Here is a 16,814-nt window from a genome sequence, read left to right as displayed (position 1 = left end):
CGGTCGCAAAGGGGGCCTTACGGGGCTCAGGTTGGGCCCCTGTTGAGACCGTGCAAATAACAGATCACACAAGACAAAGCGATGAGAACACTACGGTAGAAAAAAAAATTCCTTCGAGCGAAGTGAGAATTTTAGTTTGTGATATTCGCGACGCGGGGTCGCGTTGAAATTTATATCCATTGCACGCGCAGCTGCGATATAAAAGGTGAAATTTTATTTTTCGAAATCACGTGTCTCTTTTGTTTCATCATATCATTCAATCCGGGTAGCATCGTTCCGTTAAATTATTGATATATGTTTCGTGACAGTGACGGAAATTTGTCATATTATTACACGTATATGTTATTTACAATTCCGTTTTTTTACTTCTATCTTCATTGTTTCAATCGTATCCCTTTGAATTTTCGTTAAAATTTAAATATAGTATTGTACATTTACACGTATGTATTACCAGGTAGGTAAATATTTGTTCACGTTATTCCTTCCCGTATTATCGTATTGTTATATCCTAGGCAAGTTTCAACAAACTATACGCAATAAATATATCTGTATAAGCATATCGTTATTTACAAATTAAACTCTCGACTATATTCATGTATTATACGTAATATAGAAATGATTTTATGTACAATATCATATAGCCTACACGTATACATTTATTACATGTATATGTGAAATAATACTCGGCGGTATTTATTGGAAGAATCATTAATTATACACGTGTGTATATATATATATATATATATATATATATATATATATATATATACACGTACGCGTGTACGTGTTCATATATATCTATATACATACCTATATATTTATATTTTTTATGCGTAAAAAATGAATAATATAGTAACAGCAATAATAACAACGATAATGATTTTCGTAACGCGCCGTTTCGAAGTTGTACAAAGCTGCGATATTATATCTAATATTATAATTATAGCGACCGATCAGCAGATATACGTGCATGAGCTAAATTTGCTTATACATATTCTTTTCCTCGAGCTTATTTAAACGGTGACTTCTTCCGAAAATCTACTCTTGTCGTCGAGATTGATAACTATCGCGTGAGTCCTGGCGTGTCCTGATTTATTTTTACACTTATCTTTGACCGCCTCGTCCTTAACTCTGTTAACCTCGACGCCAACGTCGGGGATGTCTTCCTGCCCGACGACGGGAGCAGCTGCGGTTTGCAAGGACTCGGAAACCGTATCCTTGCCAGTCCCCTTGTCGTCACCCTCGAGGAGTTTTCTGTCCAGTATCTCCTTCGAGTCCACCTTGTCCACCGTTATCTCTGGAGTGTTGGTATTTTTTGCGTCAAGGTTCGTTTCCTTAGTCCTCGAACCATTTCTCACCGTTTCGTCCCTTCGTTTTTCCAAATTCTTTGCCACCTCCTTATCCTTGGCCCGCTGTTTCGTTTCCGGGTCTAATACCGGCTCCGAAATGCTCAAGTTATTCAATCGCAGACTCGACGAAACCGCCTGGATCGTTGATATTTGAGGTTCGCCTCGGTTCGCCGCGTCCTGCATCGCTGCGATTTTTGCAACCACGAGCTGGTTGCCCAGCCGCATGTTTTTATTTTTTAGATACTCGAGCTGCGTGTAGATCCGACGAAATTCATCCTGAAACACAGCCAACGGAAAACGAAACTCACGCAATGCGGACGCAGTAAGAGACCTGGAAATTATAAGCCTTCGATCTCGTATCCACTTTCACTCGTAAACTAATTAATCCTGAATGCCTGATGATGTACACAGCGATCCCGCAAAATTTCTGCCTGGCAATCTTTTTTTCATTGTTTTCGCGGTCTAGATGCGGACAGATTTTTTATTTCAATGTTCCTTTTAGACCTCTGTACAAATTCAAAAAATTATATTCAGGATATGACGAAGTACAGGGAGGAAAATTATTTACCAAGAGTAAATCGTTATATATTTGTATTACACCTGTTTGTGATAAGTAATTTTCTGCGAAGAAGGTAAGAATTTTTTCTAGTTACCTGAAAAATGATCCATATGAGGCATTCCGCCTCAAACCAACCTACGTCAGAACCTCAACATCGAAGATTTTTTTTATTTTCAAGTATGGTGTAGAGTGTACAAAAATAAACATCTTTCACCGAGTCTCAGATGTTCTAGTCTATGGGTTCAATTTTTACTGCTCCTAAAAATACGAAAACTCAGTTTTCGAATAAAGAGATTGGTTACAAATTCTCGCTCATGAAACGTTTGTTGAAAAATTGAAATTTTATAACCAAGATGGAAGTGGGCAGGCTTTTGGTTAAGCCTGGAAGCTACAGGCGAAAGAATTCATTAAAAGGTGATAAAAATCAAATTAATTATTAATTTATAAATATAAATTTTCACCCTATTTTATTTTTCTCACTTTTGCGGTTTTGGGTTAGAAGCTACAAGCGAAACGAGTAATTGAAAACTGAGAAAAAAAGAATTGAATATAGAGTATTTCTTAAATGAAAAAAATTTGACGCTAGCCAATTGGGGCTATTCAATCGAAATGTGAGTTTTCTTACCTTTGAGAGCAGTAAGAATCAAATCCATAGTTAAAAAATCTATAACTAGACGAAACACGGTTTTTTTTTAAATATAATCTACACCATATTTAAAAATAAAAAGAAAACGTTGATAGCGAGGGTCAGACGTAGGTCTGTTTGGGGTGAAATGCCTCATATTCGTTAACGCCTTTTTCACGTTCCACTTTCTCAACCTCCTTCTCAACGTATAACTGGTCTCGAATTAAACCGTCAATGATCTGACTTTAAATCGATGGATGCGATCGGGTCTGAATTCTCTTTCGCAAAATATTTATTCACTTTCTGAAAAGTCTCCGACCTTTTGCGGTCTTCCATTTAAGTACGTTAACAACGATACCTGAAAGGTTGGCGTTCTCATTTTTCAACATTTTTCTTTTACCTCGGAATCTCACTTAATTTCTCCCTGGACATGCACGGGTGCGCAAAATTGAAGCAAACGACGAAAGAAAAGATCAATAGAGCATAACGATGCTTTTCACAGTCTTAAAAAAAAAAAATACACTTCGAAAAACGTTGGCCGAATGACTTGTGTTGATCTTTTGATCGTATGTAGATGTTGTAAACGGGACCGAACGATGCGTGTTCCACCGAGTTTTAAAACGTGAAAATTCGCAAAAACGTGACTGTATTTTCGCGTTCAATAATCCGCGATGTTTTACCCTGGATTTTCTATTGACGTTCTGTTTTCGCATACCTCAAAGATAGAAAATATGGAAAATCAATCTCCCGAGTTTGGTCAGCTGCACACATTTGTTTCGTTAGTAGTAACGTACCTACCAAAATGTGTAAATTAGTGCACTAATTTAATTTTAAACGTCTTGCACGCGTGTTTCAAATTGAACGACCAAGACTTTTTCGCAACTCAATGGAGCCGAAGCTTTCAGATGGCTTTTCCTTGCTGATTTTTGTATCAACTTCAGTAATGTTTGAATTTCGAAACAATTAATATAAATATCCTTCATCCCCTTGTGTCACCTCATTTTTTATAATTATGTGCGCACATCTTTACTTCCCGAGCGAAAAAGTAAATTTATATTTCAAACCTGCCTCTGGGAAATGAAGCACTCGAATAATTAGCTCTTCAAATAAAAAAATTAAAATTTCATACGCGAATAAGCGAGATTACACGGAGGTGGTTTCCGCTTTAATGCGTCGATTCTCGTCCACTGAAAAATTCCATGTACATACACCGTGAATTTCTGGTGTACGACAATGAGAAGACTGTACCATTTGCTCGATGATTGTTTAAAATTTTCAGTGGGGGAGTATCTTATGAATATTTTTTTTTTTTGACCTTACCGAAAATCCGTCGATATCTTCAGTGAAGTTACCTTGCTGCAAGGTAATCGAGTTTGTCTGGTTACTCGTCCCTTGAGTGCGGCAGGATTTTCCCAGGAACTTTCCCGTAGCGCCAGGAAGTTTGCCGACAGAATCCTCCTTGTCACCACCCCGAAATACCATGTACGCCTGTAGGTACACGAGTAAGGAAAATACGCGGGTACATGTGTCAAAAGAATGAAACAATTAAAAAAAAAGAACAAAGAAATCTTTACATAACGTATTATTTTCTTCATAACTTCTGTCAGCATTTCACGTGGTGGATATACACGGCTGCCGAGGGAAGCTAGAGTGACGAATTGTTCCCCAGGGATCTAGGCTGGCGTTTAATTGTGCGTAATTCAATTTACTCGTCAAGTAAGGAGATAAATTTCCCCTCCAGGGTATCAAAGCGCATCTTTATGGTCATCCGCATTACGAGCCTTTGAAGCGAATGATTCTTTCCGCCCACTGTTGCAAGGATTCATTTCCAGCCGATGCTGACGCGAAAGCGCTAACAATACACACCAGCTAACAAGTATCATCCAACTGTCTATACATTCGATGCAAAATACAAATTGATTGCTTGATCCGCATATCGACAATGTGATTACGAATAAAATTGAGAGGCAATCGGCTCTCCTCTGCACTAATAATTGCTTCATCAACTGATATGACGCCGAGCAGCGATTGTGAAACCGGATTAAACTCAGTTTGAGTGCAGAAGGCATTTTGAAAATGGCTTTGAATTTCACTGGCTTAATACACGTTTGTATAAATGCGCTCGCTTGGAATATTCCTGCAAATACCAACCACGGACTACGCTTTGCATAACATGTGAATTATATCGGAGGAACGGAGTTTCCGAACTAGTGTAACAGGTTGGGAACACTAACATTCCGCAGTTATTAAAGTTTTCGATTTGCAGCCAAGTCACGAGCGCTTTGAGTTAAGAACGATATTAAATCGCGGACATGGGCACAAAACGTGGGAGATCTCAAATGGGATTCGCATGAATAATAGTAAATTCCAACGATAAAATGGCGTGCAATTGCAGAACTCGTTTCAAGATCGATAACGAGATTACTCTGCCGATATCATTAACCAAAAATATTATTAGCAGAGAATTATAAAGACACACGGTGTACAGGTATAAGGCATTCCACCGCACGTATGACTCTCAGCATCGGCGATTTTTTGTATTCTCAAGTATAGTGTGAAGTGTGCAAATACATTTTTCGAAAATTTTAAGACCAAGACGTAAATGGACAAGCTTCTGATTGAGAAGCTGCAGGCGAAGCAAGTAACGGAAAAATGAGAAAAAACGAATGAAATGTAAATTTGTATTTTTTAAATTTATATTCAATTCAATATTTCTCGCTTTTTAATTTAATTGTTTCGTCTGTATCTTCCAATCCAAAAACTTACCCACTTCCATCTTGGTCTCAAAATTTTCATTTCTTAAGAAAGAATTTATGAGAAGCATTTGAAGCTTTGGGGCTGTTCGTGCGAAAATTGGATTTTCTTGTTTTCAAGAGCAGTAAAAATCGAACCCGTGGTCCGAAAAAAAAAAAAAAAAAAAAAAAAAATCACCGATGATGAGGGTCGTCCGTAGTCGGTTGGGAAGCGGGTGGAGTGAAATGCCTCGTATATAAGATTACTCGGAATTTTACCTTGCTTCCAAAAATGAGACACAACAAGAGCGTGACGGTCAGTTGGGTGTGACAGAAGAATATGATGTAGAGTAGATCCGGATTAGCCGGTGACTGTAAAAACAACCTGAAACAGTAAAATACGGGCATAAATAAAGTGTCGGGCGTGTAGATGCGATCATTCGGAAGCAGGTATCGGGAAAAAGTTCGACTACTGGTAATATTATTCCCTCCCTGCAAGCAGAAAGGTTACGGTGAGAAACACGGTGAGACACTGAGGGTGACAGAGAGAGGCAGGGAGAGTGTCTTCGAGGCGTGACCCGGAGGTGCGGAGACAGTATTTTGATATATTATGAACCACCCCGAATTTCGCATTTAAAAAAGTGAGTTATAAATATCAGACTGTGTATCACTGCCTCCGCGGTTTTCGGCAAAAAAGGCGTTACCAGTTTCGATGACACTGAATTTATCACCCTACGCGTTTGTCTCCCTTTTTCCGAAATTGAATCCAGCTGCACGAGCCAAAACAATAATCACGATTGATAAATAGAATTTAAGAGCTTTCCGTAGTTATGGTATGTACATGTACTGTAACGTTCGTGGGTTTTTAGACACCTGGAGGAATGCTGGTAACTTGTCCACGCCAGTGCAAGTCCTTGTTCTTACGACCTTTAACGAACCTTTAAATAATTAAGGAAAAGAAGATCCGTGCTGGAAAGACGAAGGTGGATGGTTAATCTTTTTCTAATCAAAGCTCCCATCGAAGCTCCCTGTAATTTAACTATCTATATGTTTGGCTGATGCGGGATTCTACTCCGTTGTAGCGGACTTTACAGACGCAAGTTTGACGGCTTGTCGTCCCTGCCTTATCACAGATTCAGGTTTCTACGCAGGCCCTGTGATCGAAACAAATTCATGCGCACTAATTCGCAATTGCTGCTCCTAGCATTTTTTTACGAACTCCGAGTTTTACCTCGTTACCATATCCCGCCGCTAATAATGGATTTTACTCCATGTAGCTTTCCTATATCTGCTTGATTTTAATCCATCTAGCTAGCAGTCGCAGAGTTTTACCTCGTAGCTGCCCAACGGACTAAAGATTTTACTCCGTAGCTGTTCTCTGTAAACCTGTTCGTTTCGAATGATTATAACGAAGCAGTAAGCAGAGTAAGAAAGCAAGATCTTATACAATTAAATGTTAAATTAATCATTTAAATTCAGAAGATAAAAATTTTTGGCACTGAATGCACCGCATGCTCATGCAATAACAAAATAATGAAACTAAGCCAAATAATAAATTTACGCAATTATTTCGTTACGCTTTTGATAGATATTGATTTATATTCAAATTTTTCTAGCTCATTTAGCAAGTGAACTTCTCAACTTTACTTTCACTGCTAATAGAGCCGTTATGCTTCTACTCCAAATATGGGATGAATCTATGTCTTTAAGAGGGTGCCCTAGTTAATTTTGACGTTACCGTACGTAGCTCCAAGTATCGAAGTTCAAGTATTTCAAACACAAAAAAGGATTCGACAGCCCTGTTCGACACGAAATTCCGAACAAAGACACTCCAATCCATTTTCATTTGACGCAGAAATAAGGAAGTGGTATGGATTCTACGTAATTGCGATAGTAAATTCGTAGGAAAGAGACAACATTAAACGAGAGTAGGTAAAGTTTTTACCGCTCGTTCGCTAGCTCGAAATAATGTCATTAATTTAAGCATCAGAGGTAAGAAAGGAAAAAACAGTAATAGGATAGTCGTATCATTCTTGGCCACATTAGTACCGCATGTGGCCATTAATCGTACCATTCGTGACGACATACATTACGTGCAAGGAAATATTTCTAGCCACAAATGGCACAAAAGTGTTTGTTCAGCTTTGATCGTTGTAAAATTTAATCATCGAACAATGGAGTAGACAAAAGCTGTACCGATACTGACTGCAGAAGATATTGTTGCGATCGGATTGATAACCGAATAGATTTCTTGTAGGTACCAGAAAAAATTAAAACGCTTTGTATGACTGGTCAAATACGGCGCATTGGCCGCAAACCGGATCTCCTACTCCCGAAAACATCTGCCGGTTGACTGAACAGTTATAGAAATATACGCAACTTCGATAATGTTTTAATTTCTCTCCTGCGACGGTTCGGACTCGAAACGACACTTTTCCTCGATTTCCTCCCGGCAGGCATCCCCTGTAATGACCCGACAAGGGCTGCGGCAATTCGCTAAGTGTCCTGCTATGCGGAATGCGGAGGCCATAAACGCGATTTCGACTCCGGTTCGTGAAACAGGCCAACTGGCCGTCACCGTCGGTAGAGGATGATGGTGTTTGAAGTCCGCGTGTGCCGTGTTTACGCGTTATATGCATGCGCAAGCAGCCCTGGACCCGGTGATTGTAAATGAGAGAAGTTTGGAAACTATTTCGAAACGCACTAAAAGTCTCTACAAAATTGACAATCTCACGCAACCATTGACGAGTGTTTTTCACCGGTATCCAGCAATTCCAACTCACGGCCAAAAAATTTCGAGATTACATAAATTGCTCATGCATAAGTTTCCGATAACAGTATTACGTATAATCACACAGCAGACAAATTAACGATATGTCAAATCAGAAGCCATGATTAATTTCGCGTTATTTTTGTAAATTTAATTCAAGTTTGCGGAAGTATAACTACATCCTGAATCAATCGACGCTAATTTGTTAAAGATACTATCGTGACGATAAATATGTTTTGTGAAATTTGTGAAATGTCAGTCTTTGCTGTTCTGCCCTTGCAGGTAGACGAGTGTGTAAGCCACGATTTATTTACGGCATCAGCACTCCGAAATTCCCTCAATGAATTGCTGTGTACAGAGACGTAAGATCACTTCAATTCGGTCGATCAAAGGTATAATCAGGAATACAGCCAAGATGAAATCCGATTAGGAATACAATGTAACCCGCTCACGCGCTTTGATACGTTGATGCAATTTGGCATCCGTATAGTAAACGATCAATGTCACGTAGGTGAGTATTGTGTGGCGAGATTGTAATCCCTATTCCCAGACTATAATGCGATGAATTTAATCTAATGCTCTGCTTATCCCTGATAGGACACCACGTTTGGCTCTAGAATTTGCACGAAAAGTTAACCAAGTTACTTCGGTAAACTCCTAATAAGCATGCAGTTGGTGTAACGGGATAAAATGTCGCGGTAGCTTACGCGAGGATTTTGGACTTTCGAATGAAACTCAAGGTATAGAAACTGTACACAGAGTTAAGCACCTTCAGAGATTATCTCTCCCACGCGGATGGCGTTAGACCTCCTCCTCCGCTTCTCTCTCTATGCGAACCTTCATTACGCATCTAGTGCTGTATATACAGTAATATTCGTTAATGCCTTTCTCTTCCGGCAACCTTGTTTTCGGTCCGAAACAAAATGATTGTTCGATTCTATGCGAATTGTGTGACAATGACCGGTGATGCAGCCGACGTGCATCCCGTTCTGATGACGACGTGAGCGTCGGCTGCATCGCTAGTCATTGTCACATAATTCCTGTAGAATCGAATTCGCATTTTGTTTCGGAGCGAAAACAAAGTTAGTCGAAACGTTAAGGTTTTAATGAATATTACTGTACGTATACGTATAGTAGAAGCTAGTCTGACAAAATACTCAGAGTGAGCATAATTGGCGTAGCAAACGATCTTCCAATAATTATTCTTCGCTTACGGTCTGTCTGCTCGTTGAGTCGAATCTCAAGTAGCACACGGTCGACTCGCATTTGGCTTATTGCCGGTAGAAAATGAAGTCAACTAATCAACTATTCGAAGCCAATAGTTTACTACGTGTCGACCTTACGTTCGCGAATGTCCGCTAGGTTGCAAGTTGCCAGTCAACGGTGTATAAGTCGACTGTGAATTGACTTGTTACCATCAAAAGATGGTGAAGCAAAACTTTGAGCTTTCAAGAATTACCAGATTTTCTTTATCCTATCACATCATTCACTTTGGCGAGTTCCGTTTTTGGGAAGACATTCGTCGGCGTACGGAACCACCCAGCTTCGAATTTTGGTTTATTTATCCATCACCATGTCTCTTTATGCCGACTCTGCGTTAAATTTTCCATTTTTCGTCGGCTTTGAGTAGTCAAATGATAGTCAAAATTTCGAAAAGTGTACTACCCGAGGTATAATAAGATGCGAATGACGGAATTGCAAGCGGTGATTTTGAGTACGCGGTACAAATCAATTAAATATACTCACATTGAAACGTTGAGGAATACGGATAGTAGAAATTCGTTGTAAATCGCCATTGAGATGAAACGACTTTCGTTGAACTCCGAGGGCGCCTTTCTTACTACGATGCACAATCTGATTCCCCAAATCAGGAACATTACCTCCACTGCAACGAGACATAATAAAGGGTTAAAAAATGTCGCACACTCAATTTATCGCTCTCATCTCCGACCGCTTTTATACACTATGCAGCACACCCCGTGAATATTTTCCATCTGAGCCGTAACGAACCGCTCTTGCAGGAATTACTTCAAGTTGTATCGTTGACGTGCGTCGTTACGTGGTACACGAGTTTTCTCCTTAAACTCTGCGGGTTTCTAAAAACTTTACTTCTCCGGCAAAAGCTGCCAACGCAACAAAAATGATCTCCATGCAGCGTTCACCCCGAGCTCGGAAAACCATGAAGTATCATCCCTTATTACACTGCAGTAGAATTAAACGACCATGCTGGCTAATGGCTGGTTTATTGGGCTTCCTGCTTAACTCCTGACGTGTAGCCTTAATCCCCGAGCTTTCAGTTATATGCAATTGCTCCCGGTAAACCCGCGCAATAAGCACGTGAATAGAAATCTCACGTAGATATATATATATATGTACCTGTACGAATACATACCTACATGCCTATTTACCTCCATCACCGCGGTGCGCCCACTTATTTCGCGTTCTTTTTCCTCGTACGACGCTGGAAAGTCGAATAAACCCTGAACATTTTATTTCCCCCGCTCTTCGACGAAAGCACTTTTTCAAGTCACCGCTGTTATAACGATCTGCCGCGAGCCTTTTTCATCCACTAAGAATTATCCCCAGAGGGTATACGTAGGTAGAACATCGGCGTGATACCTAGGCTTTCTATTCCATCAACGATCACGATGCCTTATTTTCATATAAGAGGACTCGTACAAAGAGATGTAATTATCTCCGAGGAACAATGCACCGCTGACTGTGTCAACGTTTATTTGCAGAGAGGACTGTTGAAGGCGAACCAGCTTCGGTAAAGTGCAACGCCGCTGTTCAACTTGGTCATTAAAACGTTCAACTTATCTGCATAAAATTGCGCAGAGAATATAAGACGAAGAAATGAGAAAACACTTTCTCGCAAACATCGTTCCACTTATCAGACGAGTCTACGTTTACGTGACTGGAGGGAGACCGAAGGACACGAGGCAGGAGAGATAAAGAGATAAAAAAAAAAAAAAAAAACGTGCAGAAGGAAGTATATCTTGCGCGAAGGGATATAAGCCCCCTAAGAGCACCCAAAGCTGTACATAGTATGTGAGCCGACGTGGAATATAAATTGAACTAGCAAGTAACTCGAGCCTAGATAATGCTAAGAAATTACACCCAGAGGTGCGAGCGATAAAGGAAAACTGGAGTGGAAAGAAATATCATTACAGGATATGTAAGACGCGATAACCTGCGGTGAGGACGAAAACAGACGACAGCAATCCAAGCAGGCGCCTACCATGCGGGAAACAAAGTAATTTCGACATTGGAATTTAAGCCGTACGTCTGACGAGCTTTTCCAGAATGGAATAACACGTAGCCGCGAAGTTGTCGGTGATGCACTGGAATTTCCTAAACCCGGACTCTGAAACGGCGGAAGCGAATCGTTCGATGCTAAGTAACCGGTAAGCTGCTCGAGTACCCGTGATCTTCGTCGGAAGTTTGGAGAGAAGAGCGCAGACAACGGTATTGAGGCTAAAGTCATTCGCCAACAATGGGTTTCCGGTCCTCGAAACATACCAATCTGCTGAACCCCACTCTGGGCGAATACCCAGATGACTCGATGTTCCATCTCGTGAAGTTATGCAGCGCTGCTTTGTGGAAAATTGATTAAAGGTTAACAACTGAGACAGAGGAAAGGGAGGTGATCGCTGGGTGATAATATCTTTCCTTCCCGAGTCGGGCGTAGCGACGTCTGCTCTTCCAGAGACGATACTTCGGATGTGTTGCACTTTGAAAAAATTTCACTTCGCAAGCCAGCGAAGGAACGACGGTGTGACTGATAGCGAGAGCATCGAGGAAATTGAAAATAGTCTTGTTACCTGAACGGAGGGAGGTTTTTTACGGAATTTCTTGATGGAAAATTTATAAACTAATCCATAATCGTCTCTGTGTGAACCCGGTCCACAAGAGTGAACGCTGCCGATTATAATCCGTCAGCAGTCGAAAGCACCGAACTTTTCACCTCACGAGCTTACACACCAGTCGCTCTCTCTCTCTCTCTCTCTCTCTTTGTTTGTTATTGCCAAAGAATTTTAGCACGCGCTTGGCCTGATTTTTTGGTAGGATTATTAAAATTGTCAAAAAGAGCGAGGAAATTTACGAAAATAAATAAACAAAAAAATAAGTACACAGAACGTAACGAGACCCGCGGAAGGAGAGAGGAGTTTCAGCAATATATCAGCCGAGTCGAGGAGCTGAAATTTGCATCCGTCCGTGCTTTTTTGCCGCTTCGAATACCTGGCTTCGCTTACTCTTGCCTTATTTCTCTCTCGTTCTCTAGAAAGCACAAAATAATCAGCTTTTTTACCAAAAATTTTTCAACGAAGAAAAACTAAACTGTCCCCTCCTTCTTTTGCGCGAACCGGAAGCTGACATCACGGACCCTCGTAGCACTCGCGATCAGCCAAGAGTCATCGAATAATAATTCTAATTACGCACAGCCGACGCCGAACGTGAAGTTTTTATTACGACATTATGTATAACGCCACTAAAATGCTTTGCAAAAGCCGGGTTCACCTCGTCTGGGTGACGTAAGCTGTTATAAACTGCTCTCGCAATCCGCTCATCCTAACCCCATATTCGCCGGCGTGACCCGCGAGCCAACTAACGCAACTTTTGGCCATCCCAGCCCTCGGCTTCCCTAACCAGATCCATGCTTGAGGCGTCAAAAGCCGAGGATAATTTGGTTACACGTCACTTATGCGAGGGACTGGCTGGATCGGGATTACGGTATCGGGATCCGCGTTGATGAATCGCCACCAGCCTTGCGTTTCACCTGATATTGGTTGAAAATCTGGGTTAAAATAAAAAAAAAAAAAAAATAGGAACCGTATCCTCGGAATACGAATCACAATCAATTACTATCGAGACATTTCTGCTAACGATATAGAAAATATGTAAATTATGGGAGCCCGTAAATTTACAGTCAATTTTCCAAAGTGGCCGGATAGGTATATGAATGACGTTATACGTCTAACGATTCGACGATAACTGTTTTGAAACTTTTCTGGAGCAATGGAGAACTACGACTTTGCTAATGGAAGCGGGTGGCCATTTCAAACAATATCACAGTTTCACGATATCCAATTCGATCAACACAATAACTTTCATTCACAGCCCCAAATTCGCAGTCAAAATTCAAGCATATATTTCCACTCATTCCTCAACACTGTGCAGAATGAATTATTCCTGAAATGTCTTCCGAAACAGGATCGTAAATTTTCATTATATTTATTTTCGAAGAATTTACTTTTTCTCGACGCATTATTTTTGCTTGTATATTGGCCGGAAAAAAAGGCTTGTCTGAGTTGTGAACCCAGTATAAGCTGTGCAAGCTGAACCGTTTGAAACAAAATTTGACTGCAAGAAAAAGATGATTAAAAGAATTTAGCTCGCTAGAATATAGGGGAATAATTATTTTTCTTCTGCTTCGAATGAAATAATTTGACGTAAACCTAGGCATAGCAAAAATTTTCTCTCTGTAAATAAATTGTATTCTGTTAGTATTTGATTGCTCGTTTGCTAATCGCCGAACTTATCGAATAATCCATATCCACTTACGCTTGTTATTATTTTCAATAATCCTGTTCAATTAACGTGACGATTAACGGTCTTTTAAGCTCTCCTCGATCGTTGTGTAACTACTAGAATTTGCCCGAGGGTTGACAATTTTCGGTTACCCTTTCATGTTTAAACGGCCGTTTGTTGAAGATCATTAATCAAACCGTAGTAACGAACAATTTTTTAAACCGACGAAACGTAACGGGGGACGAAGTTTCATCATTGCGTTGCCTTTGAACGAACATTCGGAAGGTGAAAAACAAAATTTTTATGGTCACTAACACAAACGCGCGATAAAATTTCAAACACCTTTGCAATTTCAGCAGACAAAGTCTTTCAATTTATTCGACCAAATTGTTACAACGTGTCAAATGTCAAACACTGCATAAGACAATTACGCGTACTTCGTTTTTTTACAAACAACGTCTACCTACCTTCAATACCACCTACATACATACATAACATAGTAAAACATCCACGCTTCGGCTGTGCAACCCTATTATTATCATTCCGGTGAACGAACAAATTAAATCACTCACCGAATAAGCAATTGCTGAACACACGACGGCAATCTTTGCAGTGTCTAAACGCGCATGTTTACACAGTGTATGTGCTCGCTTCCCTGTACAAGATCCCTACTACACGTATGAGTATGTATGTATGTACGTCGACCACATTAGTTTCACGTTTTGTTCAATTAAATCCTTGCCGACTTGACTGAAGTCGTGGTTTTGTTTTTTATTTAATTTTTCAGTACAACGATCGCAAATCGTCTTGTTTCGTGGAATATTCACGTTTCAACCGTTTCGGTCACAGAAGCCGCTACAAGTGACACAATTTTTTTCCCTTTTTATTTATTTTTTTTTTGTCACACTTTTTATGTTCCATGCAAAGTCCTAACTTTTTTTCTATTTTGCGTAAACTGAAAAACTGATTTGCATGACTGATAGGGATAATAATTTCTCTTTAGCAACACTGTTCCATCAAGGAATAATGATAATAAATGTAACCATAAATGTGACAAAAGTTAAATCACCGCAGACGGGCTTCGCGAATGAGTTTATTTTATTTATACTTGTGTTTCATTACGCGAACTTTCTTTTCGGTACATTATTGCGTGAAGAAAACAAAATTTTTACATCTTACGAGCTCTGCCCTACTTCGGAACTCGCGATTCGCGATCAAAAGGTTTATTTCGCCATTTCACCCCTGCATATCATCAAGATCGGGCGAAAGATTTTTGGCGTCATGCCCACCCGTTATGCGAAATGTTTTGGTGTCAGAACGGCGCAGGTACGTCTTTTATTTCGAAAACGTATAACGGCAATGAAAAAATTGAATAAATCTTGTTGGCGAACCTGGTTTTAACTCGACTTTTCTTTTGCTTTTTGTACGAAAGCCGTAATTAACGAGACTATCCATTTTACACCCCTTTGTATTTCTCGCGGAATGCTTAAGCGAATTTATGTTACGCCGTATTATTCACTACAGCTACCGAGTTTGACTAGGTTTTAATTTTCATCGGATGCTTACTTTTCGATGCCACCGAATAACATACTTAAATAATAAAAACAGCGGACTTTAATGCGAACTCGTAAATCTCTCACTCCGTTATAGGTATTTAATTTATTGTTGGCAGTCAGAGCCAGAGAGTTGTATCTATAATTTCTAAAGCTTTTTCATGGCTTCGAATAATTACTGGGAGATTATTATGGCTGTTATTACAATTTTTTCTCATCTTTAATTCTATTTATTCGAAAAGTACCAAATCGGCGCTATAAAGCGACGTTCCGGCTGGTGTATTTACGAATGAAAAGCTTAATCGCAAAAGTCTTTTGGCGGGTGATTGGTTCGAGGTAAAAGTTTGGCTCGTGTGCAGAGGTTGGCCATGGCATTAATTCGCTACGGGAACTTAGAGAGAAGTTTTCGCTTTATGACTACTTCTTCTCCCATGTCCAATAGTTCTTTGCAATACTGATTTTCCACATCACCGCAATATATCAGAAACCAATTAACCTTTTCGTCTGACGTCCGGGATAGAAAAATACAGTACGCGTGTATTTGATGATTATCACAGGTATGTCTATAGCGCGTCAGCCAAGTTTTTTCGCGAATTTATAAAGAAATTATTTTGCATTCAAATCAGACACGGTCCAGTTTCCGTCTCGGCGATACCGGCGAAAATTTTCAATTTTTAAACTGCACACGATTCCGTCATTCTCAGTTCTCTGCATATTATAATGTGTATTTTATCATGCACGCAATGAAAAAAAGTGAAACACCGTATAATAGTCAAATGCAAATTTTATCGCCAACTTTCTTTTCGACTCATCAGCAGCTTAAAAGCTCACTTCAACTTCTTTCAGCTTGCAAAGTTTAATCTCCTACAAAAATTCAATACAGCTCGCCTACTGGAAGTGAGTATAAGGTATGTATATCATTTTCGGTGGAACAAAGTTCGGCTGCCTATATTCAGCGTGCCCATTAACGTATGACACCATTTGTCGTTTACCAAGTATTATTGGGCATAAAATTTTTCAACGATAATATTTTCACTGCGGAAATAAATCTTACGTAAAATATGATGATTGATTTGCCTCGCGATAAATTATAATCCAGACTATAATTTTGAGGGCACTTTGTAAGGAATCAACAGAGATTTGATCGAGGTCCGATTATTTTTTGGCGAAAAATTAGAGACTCTGTAACGTGTAAAATTGGCGATAAGACTATCTAAAACAGATTTCCGTTCAGTTTACCGACGCTTCGATTCTATACGTCACATCCAGAAATCGTTTACTTGTACCAATTTTAATGACCGTCGAGAATTGAGTTCCGGGTGTCGGCAGCGAGTTGAAAGCATTCCTCTTCGTATCGTGTCAGCGTCTCCTGTAATGGCTTCGTATTCCTCGAAACATCCCGGCGGAAATAACTGGATCAAATCCTCCGGAGACAGAAAGCTCGTTCCAGTGAATTAAAAACAATGCTCAATTTCAAGCGAGTGGCTATTTGTCATACTGAATATATTATATTATACTTAAAAGTAGCAGAAGACTACGGACTTTTCATTTTGCCTAGCTATAATTCGCGAAGCGAAAATGCAGGGCACTTTTACCACCTATGTTTGAATTTTTCTTATTGTAGGGTAAACTGTTTCCGGCGAAAAAAAAAAAAAACGTTTTCCATTTAAGAAGCAGTGATACGACTGAACTGA

At 39.9% G+C, this 16,814-nt stretch overlaps 1 protein-coding gene across 2 annotated transcripts in view; it reads right to left on the bottom strand.

Moving 5' to 3' along the window:
• Positions 1-796: 796 nt before the first annotated feature.
• Positions 797-16,814, bottom strand: part of LOC124218372 (metabotropic glycine receptor) — a 137,372-nt gene continuing 121,354 nt past the window's right edge. Inside the window, exons 10-13 of one of the 2 annotated variants that reach the window (XM_046624906.2) lie at positions 9,782-9,920; positions 5,545-5,650; positions 3,854-4,021; positions 797-1,625 (exon numbers count right to left, since the gene is read on the bottom strand). In XM_046624906.2, the coding sequence (XP_046480862.1) occupies positions 1,014-1,625; positions 3,854-4,021; positions 5,545-5,650; positions 9,782-9,920 (1,025 nt within the window). In that variant the 3' untranslated portion in view covers positions 797-1,013. The remainder of the gene's footprint in view (positions 1,626-3,853; positions 4,022-5,544; positions 5,651-9,781; positions 9,921-16,814) is intronic. The other variant, XM_069136823.1, reaches the window with a different exon arrangement.

This window comes from Neodiprion pinetum, chromosome 1 (assembly GCF_021155775.2).
Source record: "Neodiprion pinetum isolate iyNeoPine1 chromosome 1, iyNeoPine1.2, whole genome shotgun sequence".
NCBI lineage: Eukaryota > Metazoa > Arthropoda > Insecta > Hymenoptera > Diprionidae > Neodiprion > Neodiprion pinetum.
The sequence above is the reverse complement of the archived record's forward strand: the minus strand, read 5'-3'. Positions and strand labels throughout refer to the sequence as shown.